Source organism: Ochotona curzoniae, unplaced genomic scaffold (genome assembly GCF_017591425.1).
Source record: "Ochotona curzoniae isolate NIBS_2020 unplaced genomic scaffold, NIBS_Ocur_1.0 scaffold_4701, whole genome shotgun sequence".
Classification (NCBI taxonomy): Eukaryota; Metazoa; Chordata; class Mammalia; order Lagomorpha; family Ochotonidae; genus Ochotona; species Ochotona curzoniae.
Window position 1 is genome coordinate 50,264,209 of NW_024467122.1, and position 18,007 is coordinate 50,282,215.

General features: G+C 55.0%; 2 protein-coding genes across 6 annotated transcripts in view; both read right to left on the reverse strand.

The window, feature by feature from the left end:
- Positions 1-656: 656 nt before the first annotated feature.
- Positions 657-13,299, reverse strand: PLA2G4F (phospholipase A2 group IVF). Of its 3 annotated transcripts, none has more exons than XM_040969689.1 (20): positions 12,844-13,299; positions 12,066-12,138; positions 11,593-11,729; positions 11,360-11,488; positions 11,113-11,153; positions 10,865-10,907; positions 10,401-10,467; positions 8,473-8,642; positions 8,259-8,372; positions 7,982-8,019; positions 7,643-7,778; positions 6,405-6,541; positions 5,994-6,216; positions 5,280-5,394; positions 5,024-5,161; positions 4,835-4,942; positions 3,336-3,530; positions 3,006-3,172; positions 2,138-2,324; positions 657-1,864 (listed from the first exon to the last, which is right to left on the reverse strand). In XM_040969689.1, exons 1-20 carry the CDS (start codon positions 12,952-12,954, stop codon positions 1,584-1,586), a joined length of 2,610 nt encoding a protein of 869 aa, XP_040825623.1. In that variant the 5' UTR covers positions 12,955-13,299; the 3' UTR covers positions 657-1,583. The 3 variants fall into 3 exon arrangements, with proteins under 3 accessions (XP_040825623.1, XP_040825622.1, XP_040825621.1); XM_040969688.1 differs by having other exon boundaries at positions 3,309-3,530; XM_040969687.1 differs by having other exon boundaries at positions 3,309-3,530; positions 7,643-7,781.
- Positions 13,300-15,071: 1,772 nt separating this feature from the next.
- VPS39 (VPS39 subunit of HOPS complex) overlaps positions 15,072-18,007 on the reverse strand; it is a 45,651-nt gene continuing 42,715 nt past the window's right edge. For all 3 annotated transcript variants that reach the window (XM_040968339.1, XM_040968338.1, XM_040968340.1), the window contains 4 exons: positions 17,268-17,417; positions 16,992-17,126; positions 16,704-16,795; positions 15,072-15,963 (listed from right to left, as the gene is read on the reverse strand). In XM_040968339.1, coding sequence (XP_040824273.1) covers positions 15,888-15,963; positions 16,704-16,795; positions 16,992-17,126; positions 17,268-17,417 — 453 coding nt within the window. In that variant the 3' untranslated portion in view covers positions 15,072-15,887. The remainder of the gene's footprint in view (positions 15,964-16,703; positions 16,796-16,991; positions 17,127-17,267; positions 17,418-18,007) is intronic.

Consider the following 18,007-nt stretch of genomic DNA (forward strand, 5'->3'; position numbering starts at 1 on the left):
CACCCACCTTCCTGCGCTACCCATGCAAGGGAGGGAAGGAATTCATTGTGCCTCTGCAGGAGATTCCTGTGAGAGCCTAGAGCATGAGAAGGCAGGGACCTGGGAATTGATCCAGCCTCTGTACACACACACACACACACACCCCACCCTTGTAGCTGTAAGCCAGGACTGCTGGCAGCAATTCACATCATCAGGTCATATGCATGGCTGTCCTTAGACTGTGCAGTTCACACTGCCAGACAGCCCTGACAGGAGGAGGAACCCTTGGGAGCCAAGGGACGACGGGCCTGCAGGCTCAGAGGGAATCAAGCTCATGGCTGTGTTCTTCTGGTCGAATCCTACCAACGCAGGCACTTTCAGGATCTTGAAACTTATTTTAAATGTATGTATATGCATTTGAAAGAGTTGTACAGAAAGGACAGGCAGAGAAAGAGAGAGAGAGAGATCTTCCACCTGCTGGTTCACTCCCACAAGAGCCAGGAACTTCACCTAGGTCTCCCAAGTAGGGTGCAGGTGCCCCGGACCATCTTCCTGCACATGACATAGCAGCAGGGAACTGGACTAGAAGTGGAGCAGCTGGGCTCAACGGGAGCTGATGTCCAAGTGGGATGCTGGTGCTGCCAGCGGCAACACAAGCTTCTGTGCTCTAGTGCCAGCCCCTTGGAACAATTTTTAAAAATGTACTTATCTGAGAGACAGAGTGACAGAGGGGTCTTCCATTTGCTGGTTCTCCCTTCCCCTAAATGGCAGCGGTGGTCTGGATCCTCTGCAGTCAAGAGCTTCATCTGGTTTACCCAAGACCGTCTTCTACCTCTTTCCCAGGTGCTTAAGCAAGGAACTGGATTCAAAGTGCAGCAAACCAAGACTCCATCCAGCTCTGGTGGGAGATGCTGGTGTAGCAGGTGGCAGCTTAACCCTCTGTACCATGACACTGGCTCCAAGACCTTGAAGCTTATTGCCGGCCATCTTGGACAGGGGCTGGGACTAGGATAGGTGTAGACTGAGATGCCCCTTTGTGTAAAAGCAGGAGTCAGACTTGTCAGGTTATCTGACACCTGCCCCCTACTCCACCTTTGGCTTGGCTCCCAGTTTCAATCCTGGTCGGGTGTTTCTCAGGCCCTGACTAAGGTCAGTCCTGCACCTGCTGACCACTTTCTTGGTCAGAGTCCTGGCCCAGCCACCTGCTCCCTGGCATCCCATTTGTTCACAGCTGTGCCTGCAGTGGGGTCAGTGACACTGACTGATGACCCCTCTTTATTCTGACAGCACCGCATCCAGAGTACAGGGTGGGAAGGGCAGAGTGGGGGACTGACCCCGTATGCAGAAACCAGTCTGCATGCCAGCTTTCAGAGTTCCTGTTCTGGTGAGACGCAGGAAGCCCAGACCTTCTGCTGCCCTCTCGTGTGTTTCAGCACAGTGCGCCATGAAATGAGTCCTGCTCTGTTCTGCCTAACATCTCTGATGGCCCTTGGAGAGATGACCCACCCATCACGTCCAAGAAATATGTGGAGAAGATGCTGTCCCACATCCATGGTGTGATTCTGCTGAGCTCCCTGGGAAAGGGTGGGCCACAAGAGCCTCCCCTAGAATCTACCCACTCCTGGCCCAGAGCCCCCTAGCCTCCCTTCTGTGCCACAACCCTCCTGGTCAGCCATGCTGTGTGGGGCTCGCCTCCGGTCCAGAGCCAGCTGGAGGGCTCGCTTCACGGAATCTACATTGTTGAGGACGTTGTATCTACTTAAGGCCACCAACCGGTCAAACTCCTCAGGCTCAAAGGTGAAGTCAGTCAAGCCGTAGGGGGTGTCTGGCCCGTGGATGGTAAAGTTCCCAAATGCCTTGTCTTGGGCTGTTTGCCGCTCCACACCTGCAGATATAGAAATGAAGTGTTGCCAAGTTGGAGCCCCCCAGGTTCACAGTCAACAGTGCCCATGCCTCTCGTGTCCCCAGGATGTCTAACTGATTCCCCATCTCAGCTGCAGGCCTGTTGGGAGGAGATGGCCTGGCTGGATGCTCAGGGGCAGGCGGCACTGGACAGCAGCAGTTGATGCAGGTGGCTCAGGCTGTCCAGGAGAAGGATGTCCTTTGGTCCAGCATCCCAGGACGCTGGAGTCACCCCCAGGTCCAGCCCTCCCCTTACCTGGGGCCAGGTGTGTGCGAAAGGTGCGGTTGACCAGGGGGAAGTGCAGCACGATGGGCGAGCGGGGATCGTTGGCCTCCACAAACAGGTAGCACTCTTGGGGCTGCACCATGTCGTCAGGGCCCAACACGATGCTGGGGAAAGGGATGCCATGCTCCAGGCAGTACTTCTCCGTTTGCTGTAAAGCCTGTGCAGGGAGGTAAGCTCCTGACCTGGCCGTCCCACCCCTGGGCTCCCACGCCCCAGGCTTCCATGCCAGCTCAGTGATTTAAGTCACCTGTGGGTCAGCCTCCACACAAGAGAAATAACAAAGGGAACAGCTACCTAGGGGAGCAGGTGTGAAGATTCACAGTGGATGGGCAGGGTGCAACAGTCAATTACCCGGTGCCTCCAGTATCATGGTACTCACTGCCACTCCCTTGTTCCCCACCCCTTTTTGTCCCTGTCAAGATGCTGGCTTCAACCATTCAGGAGGACTCTCAGTGATCACATAAGGCTAGGGTTGGAGCTGGCATGGTCCTTCCTCCCATTCCAGGTTGTCACTGGGAAAAGAAGTGGCACAGGAAGGAAGGACTGGTCCAGGAGTATAGCCAGAGGTCACAGCAAGATGACAACATCGGCACACTGCCTCCTGGCTTTAGATCAAGTCCTAATAAGGGGCTTGATTGCTACCATAGTAACACAGGCCCAGTTGAGGGGGATTGCTATAGGCAGCTTCCACGCCCCAGGGCCTGCCCTACCATCTCTTCCATGGGGGAGTCACATGCTGCCAGCAGTAAGCAAGGGGCACTCCACCCATAGAGGGGTACCCCGGTCACCCTAGAGAGCCGGCTGCCTCTGCCTTCCACGCCCCTCCATAGTGCCTTGCCTGAAAGGGGCTGTTCAATGAGTAGTCAAAGGACAGAATGAGGTCCACAGCTCGCTGGGGTCGCAGGGCCAGCGGGAAGGGCAAGTTGATGGCGAAGCCTGCATCCACCAGGCACAGGGAGTCCCACATGGGCGTCAGCTGGTTGGGGAGGGAGTCCAGGTGTGTGGCTGCAAGGACAGGCCAAGTTCTCTGTGGTTTCTCCTTCTCTCTAAGCACTGTGTCCCCACCCCACCGCAGCATAGGACTTCAAGATCCTCCTCCCATCAATGCACAGCTGACACAAGACTGGAACTCAGATCCCACTCTGGAAGCCCCTCCAGGAGTACCCACCTTTCCTGGACATGAACTCCCTGCTAGCTACGTAGTCACGGTGCAGGCAGAGGCCCCGGATGAAGTTGACGCTCTCGGGGGAAGTGAGGCGGGAGGTGAACAGGTCCAGCACAGCCTGGGAGAAGGCTGTCTGCGGGGTGAAGATCCGTGTGCGCAGCCGTGCCGGGTCTTGCACCTGCAGCCTTGGGCAGTCGTCTGGGCAGGGGTGGAGCAGCCAATGGGGCAGCCACATCCATCCTAATAGCGACCCTCCCACCGCCCCAATGCATCCAACCAATGATTCACACAATTCCTTTGAAATGGACCTTGCTTTCAAAATCTACATGTTTCCAAAGATGCCCAATGACATGGTATTTATTCACTTATAACTTGAAAGGCAGAACAATATAGAGATGGAGAGAAAGACCTTCTATCCACTAGTTTATTCTCCAGATGGGTTGGAACAGGCCAAAGCAGGGGTCAAGAGCTCTGGCCAGGTCTCCCAGGTGAATGGCAGGGACACAAACTGTCTCCCAGAGCAGGCACATTAGCAGGAAGCTGGATCAGAAACAGGCAGGTCTTGGGCCCAAGAAGCAGCTTAACCTGGATGCTACAAATTTGCCCTGATCTCCCATTCTTTTGAAAACTTCAGCTCAGCATTTCAATGCACATGGAACACTCACTAAAGGGCCAGCACTGTGGCACAGAGGGCTAAGCCACCACCTGTCATCCCACAGAAATACAGGTCCAAGGCCGAATGCTTCCAATGCAGTTCCCTGCTTATGCCTCAGGAAAGCAGCAAAAGATGGCCCTCAGGTCTAGGCTCCTGACAAACATGCAGGAGACCCAGATGGAATTCTGGGCTCCTGTCTTCTACCTGGCCCAGTCCTGACCATTGTAGCCACCTAGGGGAGTGAAACCAGTAGATGGAGAATCTCTCTTTCCCCCCTCTGTCTAACTGTCTTCTGAATATAGAAATAGTCATGAAAGATACTCACTGAATAGTTTACCATGCATGCCATGTTGTGCTAAGAAAATAAGAAAATAGGGACTAGGCTGGCTTCACCAGGGCTCAGAACCCCTTCTAGGGGGACAAAGTCACAGCCAGAGATGATTAAAACCTATGCAGGCCCTGTGTAAGGTCCACAGTGGAGCTGTGGGAGCATGGAGCAAGACCCTCGACCAGCCCTGAGGGATAGAGTGGAGGGGACTTCTCAGCTGAAACCTGAGAGCTGAGCCAAACAGCCCCAGGAAGGAAGGCAACCAAGGCCCTGCACAGAGGGCTCTGGGGTACATTGAAGGGCCAGCCCAGGGGGAGCCACCAGAGCAGGGACAGAGTAGCAAACCAACACCCAGGGCCTCTTGGGTTGGGTTGGCCTCATCAGAGCCCAAAGCAGAGACTTCAAAGGTATGGCACCCAGAGACCCCAGGCTAGCAGTGATTTTGCAACAGCCAAGTCCTCTGTTGTCCTTCAGTCAGGGTCTGATGACTGGTGAGTGGCACGGGAAGGGGTCTCTCACCTGGGATGTCCACACTGCCCCTGTGCCTGTCCAGGAAGCCAAAGCCCGAGCCATCTATTTTCAGGAACATCTCATCCAGGCTGACAGCAAAAGCACTGCTCCACAGGCCTGAGGAGACAGGTAGGGCCCCCCTATATGAGGGTGTGGCCTGGGCCCCTGCCTGTGCCCAGCTCTACAGCCCAGACTCACCCTGCAGGTAGCAGATCCTGGGCTCCGGCTGCACCCGTAGTAGCTGCCCCATGAAGAACTCAGAGCCAAAGAGCTCAGTGGGAATGTAAGCCCCATACTTTGGGAGACCAATCTCGTAGGGGGTGAATTCACACCACTCTGGGGACCCAGAGAAGAAGGCAAAGTAGTCAGAGGCTGCCCATCAAGACCCTCAGGCCCAAGTCATGTTGCAGGCATTGTCCCATGTGGACCCCTCTTCCACCTCCATGCCACACACCTGCAAAATCTTCAGCCTTGACATTGGGGCAGACGTTGATGCCAGCATAGATGGGGTAAGGATTCTGGGCCCAGCTGACTGCTTCCTGCTGGTCAGATAGCTTGGCAGGGTTTTCCTGGGCAGGAAGGAAGGAGGTAGCTTAACTTTTAGGAAACGACGGTCGCCATTTCCCATGGCCTGAGGTTGGCTCACTGCAGAACAACTGCGGGTCACCATGTCTGGTTCTCCAAGACACTTCTATGCAGGCTGAAGCTGAGCAGGACCACTGCGCGTTCCAGGAAACACATTCCAGATAAAAAAGCAAGAGGATATGAAAGGCATCAATGAAAGCCAGTCCCTTATATGAACCAGAAACTAAATCTCTAGGGAATGCAGAAGCGAGAGCACCTGTGATTCTGCCCTCCGCTGATAGTCGGCCACACACCATAGGGTGGACTTCTCAATTCTCTCCCTGCCCAGTCTGGGCCTGCAGTTCTCAGAGCAGCCTCCAGGTGGCGGGGCGTTGTGACTGAGTCTCAGGTTAGAACCGTTTCTGAAACCTACAGGTGCCAGACCTGAGTATCTGGAAGTGGGGCCAGGCGCGCACCTTAGTAATTCACTCTTCCCGTCTCTAGGGGAGCGCAGACCTCAGGCTCCACTTCACAGGCCTCAGCCCTCTGCCTGAGGGAGGAGGAAGAGAGAAGCCGTGAGTATTTATTTACTGCCCCTCCTCACCTCCTGGTGCAGAAAGTACTCTATAAGGAGGCTCCAGAGGTCGACGAGGGACGTGCGGTGACCACTACTCTCTCGGGACCCTAGTTCCTGGATGTAGTATTGAAGTCGCTCTGGAGACATTGCCCCCCACTTCCTGCTGCAGACCCGAGCCCGGGCATGCTCAATGGGGCCCTCCAAGGTCCCCTGCGACCAGGCTGGGTCCTTGTAGAGAGTGGAGATGCACCTGTGGATGGAAAGACATCTAGGATGCAGGGGCAGGGAGCAGGTGACCCTGAGGGGTCTCTCCTATCACTTGTACCTGCTGTCCCAGACCCACCACACAGAGGAGCCCCTCAACCCCTTCCAACCCTCTTGTATGCAGAATTCCAGTCCTATCCCAGGGACTCCCTCTGAACACCAAGGCACACTCACCAGGTGGACCCAGAGACCCCACTCAGGTAAGTCACAGTGTCCAGGAGGCTGAGCTCCTGCAGCCCCGCCAGGCTACCATACAGGGCAGACATGGCTCGGGTTCCACCCCCGGAGCCCAAAACGGCCACTACAGGTACCTGGGAAAAAGAACAGATGCCATCACTTCTGTCATTTGTATGCTTGTTTACACGAGAGGTCTTTCGAGGGCTTATAGAAAATGCTTCTTGTGAGAAAACTCTGCGTGGATTTCAAAACTTTTAGTCCCCAAATAAACAGCTTTGAAATATGTTGTCTGTGGACTTTTTTCAAGCGCCCTCCTAGGCGTCAGGCATTCTTCTAAGAGCCTTACTTGTATGACCTCATGCAGTCATCACAGCCACCCAAGGTCTTCCCAGGTCACAGGTGAAAATAAAGGCACAGCCAGGTTAAACAATATGCCCAGACTATCGAGTGACGTGCCACCAAACCCAAGTTGTTGTGGGTTCTGGAAGTGGGTTTTAACCATGAGGCCAGGAAGGCCCCTCTCTGGCAGCCTCGGTGGCAGAGCAAAAGCAGACAAAGCAGGCTTTTTTGGCACTGTCCATATTTTGGTACCAGTGACTTTGGGGACCACACCCTTCTTCGCTATTGGGAGTTCAGTGGCATTCCTGGCTTTTGGCCAGTAGGTGGCAGAAGCTCCCCTCCACCTCCCCCATCACTGGAGCAACAGTAAAAACATTTCTAGACATTGACAAGCTAAAGTGACAGCCTCTGGCAGCCTGCTCTGGGCCCCGGGGATGGGAGAAGCACTTGGGTATGAAGGCCCTCTCCAGGGCCAGAGAGGACCTGCCAGGATCAGAGCTGGGGACTTTTCAGCTGCTTAGCTTTGCCATGGGGGTTTGGAGCATTGAATTTCCAGTTCCTTCCCCAGTCCTTTTCGGTCTTGAAATAGTAATGCCCCCTCTTCTCCAGCCACTGCTTAACAGGACACAAGGTTTCATCAGAAATCAACCCTGGGCACCTTGACTTCGGGCTGTGAGTATGTGAGAAGCTGCAATTGAAGCCTACCGGTCCACGGTACACCAGATAAGGATGTCTGCTCACAGCTCCCTACTGGGTCCTGACTTGTCCCTGTTCGTGCAGGTGGGAAGTCCTGCCCCCTGTCCTCCCTAGAGCTTCCTTTCATCTCTGAGCCACACAGGTTCACCCGAAGGATTTGACAGTGGCTCTGGGGTTTGGGTCCTCCTCCCATTCTGTACCTGGCCACTCTCTGGAGCCTTGCTCAGTCCCAGCACCTGCTGCAGGGCCTTGGACACCACCTGCTTCCTCTTGTCCAGAAACTCCCGCTCCCCATCGCAGAGGTCAAAGCCGAGCCGCAGGTCCAGGTTTCCAGAGCTACTTCAGGTGGAGGTAGGAGTGGTCTACTGGGTGACCATGCAGTGGGGGAGGGCCCAGCCCATGGAGCCCACCCAGAGTTCTTTGGAACCCCTTAGAAAGCACCCTGGGGCCTGGCCATGAGCCCCAGAGCTGGGAGTGGATGGTGGGCTCCCCTGGTTTGGGGGTCTCCCCAACTTTTCCATCCTAGAGTTTCTCCTTACCTCATCTCTGCCCGCATGCTCAGCACCACTTCCAGGCCCTGGAAGATATTACAGCTCAGTCCCAAGCTTGCAAGCAGGGTCCTCCACTCACCATTTGCAGCCCCTGTTCTCCTATTCTAGGGTACTGTGGCCCAATATGGACACCCTGACCCAGCTGTGGGCTGGTCTGATACTCTTCCCCTCCTCTAGTCTTCTCTGGGTGGTCATGGAGGCAGGTGTCTCCCCCTCACCCATCACCCTTTAGCACCCCAGGGTGGGGGAGTGGTCCAAGCCTCACTTCCCCCAGGACCACAGGATGTCGTTCCTCCTGGCCTAGGGGCAGAGAAGACAGTGGGATGTCCCCCTTGCCCAGCGTGCGGATCTCAGCCTCCAGCTCAGTGCTTGGGTCATCCTGTGGAGAAGGGGATGGGCAAGGAGCTGCATAGCTGGAAACTGTGCACCAGCAGGTAGAACCAAGCACCTTATCCACCCTGGACCTGGGGCTCACTCACCTGCAGGACCGTCCGCTTCTCCTGCAGCTCTACCTCCAGCCAGGGGCGCAGCACTGGGTTCACATGAAAGGTAAAGGTGGGTGCAGGGCCTTTCTCCTTGGCAGGCTGCAGGCGTAAGAGCTGGGGCTTCTCATAGGCCCCGGGCACTGCCAGCTGGATCTGGGCAGGACCTGAGAGCAGAGGGTCTGAGTGGGGCACGGAAGTGGGTGGGCGTCAGTGCCACTTATACTGGTGGCAGTACAGGGGCCTGCTCTGCCCCTGGGAGAGGCCTACTCTGCACCCATGCTAGTCCTGTGCTTACCAGGGCTAACCATGGGATGGGGCCTGTCAGGAAGGACCCTGGAACTTCTACAGCCCTGCTTGAGGCAGAACTGGACCCTAAGGGCAGGATAGGAGGCAGGAAACAAACAGATAAATCCCCTGCTCTTAGCCTGTGGGGCTGGGGACTTTAAAGTGAGGATATTAATGACACGATATATGATTATATGAAATTAACTTCCTATTTGTTGTTAGGTGTTAATTACCAGTTTGCAATTGGGAGCTCTGCCATCCAAGTTCTGTGCTCATTGCAAGAGGCGGGGGCCGGGAGGGACAGAGAGAAGCCAGGCTATGAGTCGTTCTGGATTCTATTATCCAAAGTGTGAGACTGAAAGAGGATGTGACAGGTGTGCAGAGGAGGGGGAAGCAAGCCTGGGCGTGCAGTACCCTGGAGAGGATGAGGTGTCTCTTAGGGCAGCAACAGGGAAGGCCTGGCTGGAAGCAGGAGCAGTGGTGGGCCTCTGGGCTGGGAAGGTGAGGCTGCTGCCTTCTTTCCTACTGCCTTATGGGAAGAGAGGTACAGGTCCAGAGAGAACCGGTTGTGTGCAACCTCCATGGGAAGTGAACCAGACCCTGCATACATTCATGGTGTGATGGCAGTAGAGACACAGAGGGTCTGATACTGGGAGTACAAAGCAACCTGGCTCTGCCTCCTGCAGCCCCTCCCTGACAGGGTGAGACCAGGAGACAGGATCTGACCAGGGTGGGAAGCAGAGATAAGGAAAGAAAACAGGCATTCGCACCAAGGTTTGAGGACTGAGATGGAGCTAGATGTGCTATTGGCAGGAAGATGCTGCTGAGCCTGTAGCTGTGAGAAAGGGGTTCTGGGTTTGGTCCTGGCTCAACCACTTACTAACCGTGTGAAAGAGCTAGCTCTTCTGTGAGCTTGGGTGCCTTGACTTAAAAGAGGATAAGCTTGTGCCTGCTTGTCCAGGCTATTACAAGGATTGAAGGTCCACAGCCTGGCTCTGTGTGACCCAGGCAGGACTCAGCTGATAGGCCCAGCCCTGTCCTCCAAGGGCACCCTTGTTGCTTTAGCCTCTGCTCTGGGCCCTCTGGACTCTCTCTGGGCAACAGAAAGAGGAGGAGGCCCCCCACCTCACCACCCTCCACCCCTCCCAACGACTCTTCCCTGTTCTGCAACTTCTGGCTGTACTGGGTGCCTTATTCTGGCTGGTGACACATCGATAAGTGACCAGGCCATGACCAGGTGCACTTGCATGTCTCTTGCTCAACTGGGCTTGCTCTCTTGTGATGCCTTTTAAGAACAAGCTTGGACGGGTGTGAAAGATGCAAGGGGCCCTGCCGTCATGCTGCAACACTTGTAACACTTGCAACATCTAGCCCTGGCTGAAGCCCAGATGTGTGCCGTAGGAAGTGCAGCTTGCATACTTCGGTGATTTCATGCCTGTTTGTGATACAGCAACACTGAACTCATGCAACCTCTAGACTTGACACCTCCGTGAATAGGCAATGCACTCCCATCCCAGCCCAAGACCATCTGTTCCTCCCTGGTTAGCTTTGAAGTGTTGAAACCAGGAAGACCTTCTGCTCCTAACATTAGCATCCCTGGGAGAGGAGACAAGACTCCAGGCTGTGGCTGGACTCACCATTGTCCCAAAGTGAGGCCGTCCCATCTCTGCCAAGGGAGCCCTGAATCTTCAGACATGGCTGGGTCTGGGGAAAACAACAGCTCCAGGAACCAGATAGCTCACAGGGCCCAAACAAGGAGAGAGAGAGGGGAGGATGAGGAATAGGAGAGGGCAGGGTCTAGGAAACAGCTCCAAGGGTTCTGGACCTCAAGGTCACACCCACCCATTCCCAGGACTTAGCTGAAGCAGGCCCCTATTGGCAAGGAGCAGTGAGGGGCCCCTGCGAGTGGCTTCTGGGACAACCCCAGGACTGGGGCCTCACTGGGAAACAGGAAGGTGGGGTCCTGAGCAATCCATTCAGGCTCAAGGCAACCTCTCCCCATGTGGTGCCCTCTAAGATAGGATGGGCTCTGCCAGGACTCTCCACTGTCCCTGGTCCAGAAGAACCCGGGTGGGGGCGGGGAGAGGGCTTCCCTACTCACCACTAGCACCCCGTTGGTGAGGACTGTGGATGCAGGCACCTGGCTGCAAAAGCAAGAAGGGCTCCTAGGCCATGGGTCCTGGGCCATGTGGCCCCTGACAATGGCTTTGGGGATGGGGTCCTGTTGGCTACCAACAAATGGGTGACAAGAGCAGGCCAGCCTCTCTCAGGCTGGCTCAGGACATGGTGGCTAGGTGTTGGCTCCTCAGCTCAACCATGTGGGGCTCCAGGGTAAATGAAAGGGCTCACCTCTTCTCCAGGACAAATTCCACCTGCAGCTCTTGCAAGTCCTACAGGAGTTAGGGGTGGAGTAGGGTGACTGACTATTAAAAAACTCCAAAAGCCCGTTTTTCCCGCCTGCCAATCACTGCCACCACCACCCCACCGGCCAGGGATAGACTTGTTGTGGCTCCTCGTGGGCACAGTAGGGCACACATGTCTTCACAGGTTGGCCCATGTGGGACTTCCTCAACCTGTGAGCACAGGCACAGCTTACCTGGCTGTTACGTGAGAAGGTGTGCCTGTGGGGTTGACCAGGTTTGAGACTGCTCAGGTCAAACAGGAGCTGGGAGAGCGTATCACTGATAAGGACATCCTTGTCGCAGAGGGTGAGTTCCAGAACATTCTGGGGATAAGGGCAGGTGGGAGGTGGAGGCTGAGACAGGATGGGGGCAAGCAGTGCCCTGAGAGAGTGTCTCTGCCTCCACAGCCCAGCCCTGGCCAGCTCACCTTCACGGCACCATGGAGCTGGTAGTGGAAGGTCTCGTTCCATTCAGGATCGCTGCAGTTGGCCACCATTCTAGTCTGGGCAGGGCAAGGGGATGCCGTGGGCAGCCACAGTTTCACGTAGCAGTCGGCTTTGGACACTGTGGGTAGAAAGGGGAGGGACTGTCAGTCTTGGGCTTGGATTGCTGGAGTCTGCTGGCCTACCCCTCTGGCACCTCCACTGCCTGTCCTTATCATGGATGCTTCCCAGTGCACTCACAAGGTGTGTATGAGTGCTCTCTCTCTCTCTCACACACACACGTACACTTGTGCATGTACATGTGACACACACACATGCACAAACTCACATGTACTCACAGCATATATAGATTTAAATATACACACACATGCACACATACATACACATTCACCCCAGCTGAGTCCTGAGGTGATATCCGGGAAAATCAAGGAAGAACGGGTAGGGAGGGGCCACTCACATGGATCTGTCCCCTGGATGTTTCTGGCCTTCAGCACCTTCACCTGGAGGTCATAGTAGGGGTGGGTTTCCCGCTGAAACAATAGAACACAGGATGGGGACTCAGGTGCCAAAGGCTGGGCTCCCAGTTCAGATTTTCCCCACTGGGTGATAGTTCAGCAGCCTGGCCAGGCTTCATTGATATCACCAATATGTTATTTCCGCAAGTCTAGGAGGCCTTTGCTAGGACCCAGGCATGAAAGAGCTTGGCATCTTGAGTTTGAACCAGCACCCTGGCATCTGTCAGTTCTGGCTCAATCTTGAGCTATTGGCAGGCTGAGCTTGTCAAGGGCACCACACAGCACAGATCTGAGACTTTCTGGGTGTAGCTGGAGAGCTGGAGTCACGTTGAGAACAGAGGGCCACACTCCACCCATGGGTTCCCTGATAAGGTCAGGTGCAAGGGAGCTGAGCTGGCTCTGCTCCAGAGAGTCACCTCTAGAAACTGCAACCTGCTGGAAATGAAACTCCTGCTTCCACGTCTCCACTGACCCTCTCATTTGTCTTCCTGCCCTAAATTCCATAGCCGGATGAGAGCATTCTCTGTAAAACCAAAGGTCAATATCTTCCTCACCAGCCTAAGTCTTGGCCAATCTCTCTAGTTCAAGCACTGCTAGCTCATTTGGAATAAGTAGATCCCACCCCAATCCCGGCCCTGGAGCTGACCTCGGGTCTCCAGGACACTGCTGCTCCCAGGACTCCTCTAGCCCGTGCTTCCCAAGCGAAGCCAGGTACTTTACCTGCAGGTGCTTCCATTGTGGCTCCCTCCTGTCTTTCTCCCGCAGCAGTGCAGCCCCCACAAGGGGCAGCCCCTTGCTGGCCAGCCACCGTTTCCAAATGTCCCACAGCATGGCTGGGCCTCCCAACTGCCAGCAGAGAGCCCCACCTGCCTGTATTGCAGAGCTGCCCACCCCACTGTGGCTCAGGTCTAACAGGTAGCCCTGGGGCTGAGAGGGCGGAGCTGTTGAGGGCTGGAGGTGGGGTTTGACAGCCCCGGAAGTGCGTGTGGCCTCATTTGCTCAGGTAGGTGTTAGCTGTGTCCTTCTCCAGGTGACTCAGTGGATGTGGAGCTGCTTGGTTGCACAGGGCTGCTGAGAGCCTCAGCCTGGGGAGCTGGCTCATGGGGTGTGTGTGTGGGAAGGGACCTTCCCAGGTCATATTCTTACCGAAGAGAAGGCAGAAAGCAGGACTTCCTGCCCTCAGGCTACCTCCCAGGATCACTGAGGGTGAAGGCTCCTTTATTGAAGGCTGTGATCCTGTAGGTCCCTGGGGAATCTCCAGGCACAGAGAGGCCAGTGAACCACTGGCAGATACATTTCTGTTCTTCACCCAACTTTTTCATTCCTTCCCTCTTTTTCCCAAGACCTAGGGCTGAAGGCTGGCACAATTTCCAAGGAAGAAAAGACTCCAAATTGAATCAGCTGGGCAAGTTCTGACCAAACTCTCAGAACTAAAGGTGATGTGATTTGGCTGTAGGAGGTGCTGGAAATGTGTAGGGGGTACCCAGGGACCTGCATCACAGGAGTCCAAGGCTGATGGGCTGGGGAGAACAGTCTTGAGTGGGGGTTATTCTGGGCTGCTCCACTCTGTCCTGGAAGCTTCGTCCAGTGCCTCAGGGAAGTCATGGCTTTGGGCTCCAGCCATGTTCCTTCACAGGCTGGCCATGGCCAGCTCATGAGAGGGGCGGTACAGCAGACCCAACACATCTGCATTTCTCACACATTCCTCAGCACCAGCCACTCCACTTCCTCCCAAGGCCCTTGCACATGACATGAAGGGAGGGCTGGCCAAACCTTGCAGAATCCCAACGTGTTCCCTTTCTGTGCTGCCAACACCACCATCGTCTACAGCAGCACCCCACTGATTAAGTTACTCTTTGGCTTACTCTTGCCAATTTTCTTCTGTTTTCCATTCCCCACAACACTTTCCAATTCTTAGACAAATTACTCCATTCCCATTGTTACTTTCATCACCAGAAGGGGGCATAAAAGACGCCTCTGTAGGTATGGTTTCTTGCTTTATTGTTTATTAGGAGAGCAGCTTTCTCTCTCTGGCCTTCCTTGGAGGGCAGGGAGTCAAGGGAGGGAAGAATATAGTTTGGGACAGTGGGGTTCATGTATGAAGACCAGAAGAGAAGAAAGTACATGTTCTGCACTCTATTGCTTCACACAATTCGTGACAAGACTCAGCACAGCAAGGCCCGGAAGAAGAGGAGAGGCCCTTCCTGCCTGGTTCATAGCTTCACTGCTGACCTCACAGGGGAAGTGTGTCCCAGGTAGGCATATGGGGCCTCAGGTAACACAGCTCTTGTGGTAGCAATGTCCAGTCTTTTCCACATGCTGTCCTACATGGCTCTCAGGGAGTGCTGCCCGGCCTCACAGCCCTGAGCAGAGGCCCCGGCCTGTGAGTGGTATTGCTGACACCTGCTCTCTGGGGAGCCCCCACAGGGAGGACCCCAGCCACTTAGCACTACCAGCAGCTGGTCCCACCGTGGCCTGCCGCTGCAGCTGACAAACAGCTGAGCACTGAGCTCAGGCCACTGAAGCTGTCAGTGTTGGACTCCAGCCTCATCTTCATTACCACAGAAGACACTGAACAACCAGACTGAGTTCGGCACAGTCCCCAAGGAGGGCGGGATGCAGGAACCCTGGGCCCGTGCAGCACTGAACATCATCTTGTGTGCCTTGGAGGGGCTCCCTCAGCAGATGCTGAGTTCTCACTGAAAACCCCCCAGGCTGCTGTCCTTGAATACCTCCCTTGCAGGCCAGCATCCAGTCATTGTCCCCTGTGTGCAGCTCAGTTAGCCTGCCTACATGCTCCAGAGCCATCCTCCAGCTCCCGACAGCCAGGCCAAGCAATGAGGCAGGGAGACAGGGACCAGCCGGACAGGAAAAGGCTTTGGACACATGAGGTCCATGCTGCTGGGTGTGGCACCAACCTGTCTGCAGGAGTGCTTACCCCTGCTGAGGACTGCCTGGATACTGCAGATGCTCAGCTGGCAGCACCACCACTGCTATCCCTGAGGGCAGGCCCCTGGGCCCTCTCCCAGCCACAGCGAGGCTGCTCTCCTAAACTTTCAGGCACAGAGTGGACAGCCAGAGAGCCTCTGTTTACAACCTGCCTGGCGATCCAATCTCAATGCAGGGCAGCGCTGCTGCAGGCGCACACTTCCTCTCACTTCTCACTTTATTCCATTTCAATGTTGGTTACTCTGAGTGTTTGAAACGTGGGAGGGAAAGTGCGGTGGTCAGGGGCGAGGCAAAGGAAGACAATAAATAGCGCAAAAGGAGAGTGAAGCTTAAAGGAAGAAGCTGAGATCACTGAGGGGACATGGGGAGAGGGGGACAGCTGCTCTGGGGGAACTGCTGTGTCACACCATAAGCTAGCCGTCTGGTTTGTGTAGCCAGAGTGGGGCCTCTGGGGCCGTGCGCTTCTCCACAGAGAGCTGGGCAAACAAGCCTGTGGCTATGAACACTTGTGAGAAGCTTCCTTATGCAGGTGAAGGGATGTGAAGGCAAGATGGTGCACCTCCTCCTGTCCAGCAGAGGGTGAACACTGGAACTGCCCGCAACATCACGGTGTAAGGTGGAACTAATCTTTTTCTATCAAAAAGCTGGCAGCGCCAGCCCATGAGTCTGCGAGGTTTCAGGGCACAAGGTAGCCAGTTGTGTCCAAATGGGGAGAGTCCTGCTGGTGGCAGCCCCTGCTTGCTGAAGGCTGACTGCTCATTGGCCTCTCTGGGATGGCTGAGCTGTCCGTCTGTGCAAGTTCCGGGATGCAGGGCTCATGTGTCAGCTGAGTTCACCTCTTTGGAACAGAAGTAGTGCACAACCACTCCATTGGGGTATCTGGCAAAAGCACTGTAGGGAAGGACAATAGCACAGGCGTGAGGGATGCCTGCAGCACCTTGTCCAGGAGCCATCCCGGAAGCAGCACCTCCAGACCCCCAAGAAGAGCCTGTGTGGAGGCTCTCTGTAGCCACCCTTTCTGCTCAAAAAGGAAATGGAGGGTGAAACACACACAGCTGGAGTGCAGGAGGGTAGAGGGATTGGGAGGAGTATTATGGCTCTAGGTTTGGCCCCAGCTCACCCAGATCTGGAAGCTCCTCAGAGCTCTGTCACACTTATTCTAACCAAGGACAGCTAAGCAACAGGTGCAAAGATCTCATTCTTCAGACCAGGGATTGGGTTATTTGGGTACTTATAACATCATATAGAATGATCAGCTTAAAGATCAGCCTGTTGTGGATGTGTTGAAGGTCAAGTTCTACCTCCGGTGGCCTTGGCATGGCCAGAACCAATGGTCTCACAGGTTTTCCAGGGCCTGAGGCTGGGTGTTTCCATCCCTGTTCAGAGGCTCCACATGCCTCTCACACACACCAGAGGGAGTGGGTGCTGGGGGTGGGGGCAAGATCTTAGCAGCCCCGGGTGGTACGTGTCAGCTCCCACCCCAACCAGTCTGTATCTTCCTGGGAGAAAGCATTCAGGACAGCTGGTGGGATGCTTTCCTCCTGGGCAGAAGGGCAGGCGTCCACCCTGAGTATTCTCCACACCCCACCACTGACTCCTGGAGCTTGGGCCAGGGGAGGGAGGATGCTCACCTGTTCCCAATCTTTTTCTTACACACCATGCACACCTTCTCCTCTGTGATGATGCACTTTACCTGCTGGTGTAAGATCCGCTCCTCCTGCACCTGATCAAGAGAGGGGTGAGGGGCGGAGAGTGAAACTGCATGGCCTGACACAGATACAGAGGGCCGAGCTGGGCTGGGCAGCTCAGCCTCCGGGCCTTTGGCTATAGGATCAGTTTTAGCTGTGCTATATGGGACATATGGGAGCTGTCCCAGACAGAAGCACAGAAGCCTGCCTTACAGGCTGGAAGGCACGCACCCTCAAGAACTCTGCATGGAGAAGGTTCTTGAGCACTTGATTGAATCGTTTCTTTTGTGCATTTTCTTCCAAGACCTTTTCCAGAAAGATACGGATGTCATTGATCTGAGTGTTTGCTGGCAGAAGGTTGAGAGCCTGGGGACAGAAACAGAGTGGGGAACAAAGTGAGGCCAGGAGATGTCTGATGGCACAGGAGCCTAGTGTGCTTCCCCATCCACATTTCTCCTTCGGGGTTCCCCAGAGATGTCTCCATCTCCCTAATAGAGACCCTCTGACCTTGGTGGTGTCCAGTTTGCTGTGGTGCAGCTCGAGGACCTGCAGGGCAGCCTGGAGATTGGCCTGTGGCTCCAGCAGCTCCAACTTAATGGGTCCTAGGCAGTGAATGCTGGGGGGCGACAGGTACATCCGAAGCAGGGAAAGGTACACCTGTCTCATAGACAGACATGCAGGTCAGGCTACAGCAGCCCTCTGGTGCCCCCACTACTGCTGCACACCCAACAAGATTGGTAGTCTCTTGGGGCTGGCACTGTGGCACAGCAGGCTAAGTCACTGTAACACCAGCAGATCCAAGATGCTCTGCTTCTTATCCAGCTCCTTGCTCATGAGCCCAGGAAAGCAGCAGAGGATGGCCCAAGGGAGATCTGGATGGAGTTCTGGGTTCCTGCCATTAACCTGACCTAGTCCTGGCTGTTGCAGCCATAAGGGGATAAACCAGTGCGTGGAAGTTCTCTGTTTTCGTCTCTACATCTCTGTGCCACTCTTCCTTTAAATAAATAGGGCACAGTGCGGTAGCCTAGTGGCTAAAATCCTTGCCTTACACGTGCCGGGATCCCACATGTGTGCAGGTTCTAAACCTGCACCTGCATGGGAAACCAGAAGAGGCTCCAGGTTCCTGGCTTCGGATCAACTCAGCTCTGGTCATTGCGGCCACTTGAGGAAATCTTCCTCTCTCTCTCCTCCTCTCTGTATATCTAACTTTTCAATAAAAATTAAAAAATAAATAAATATTACCAAAA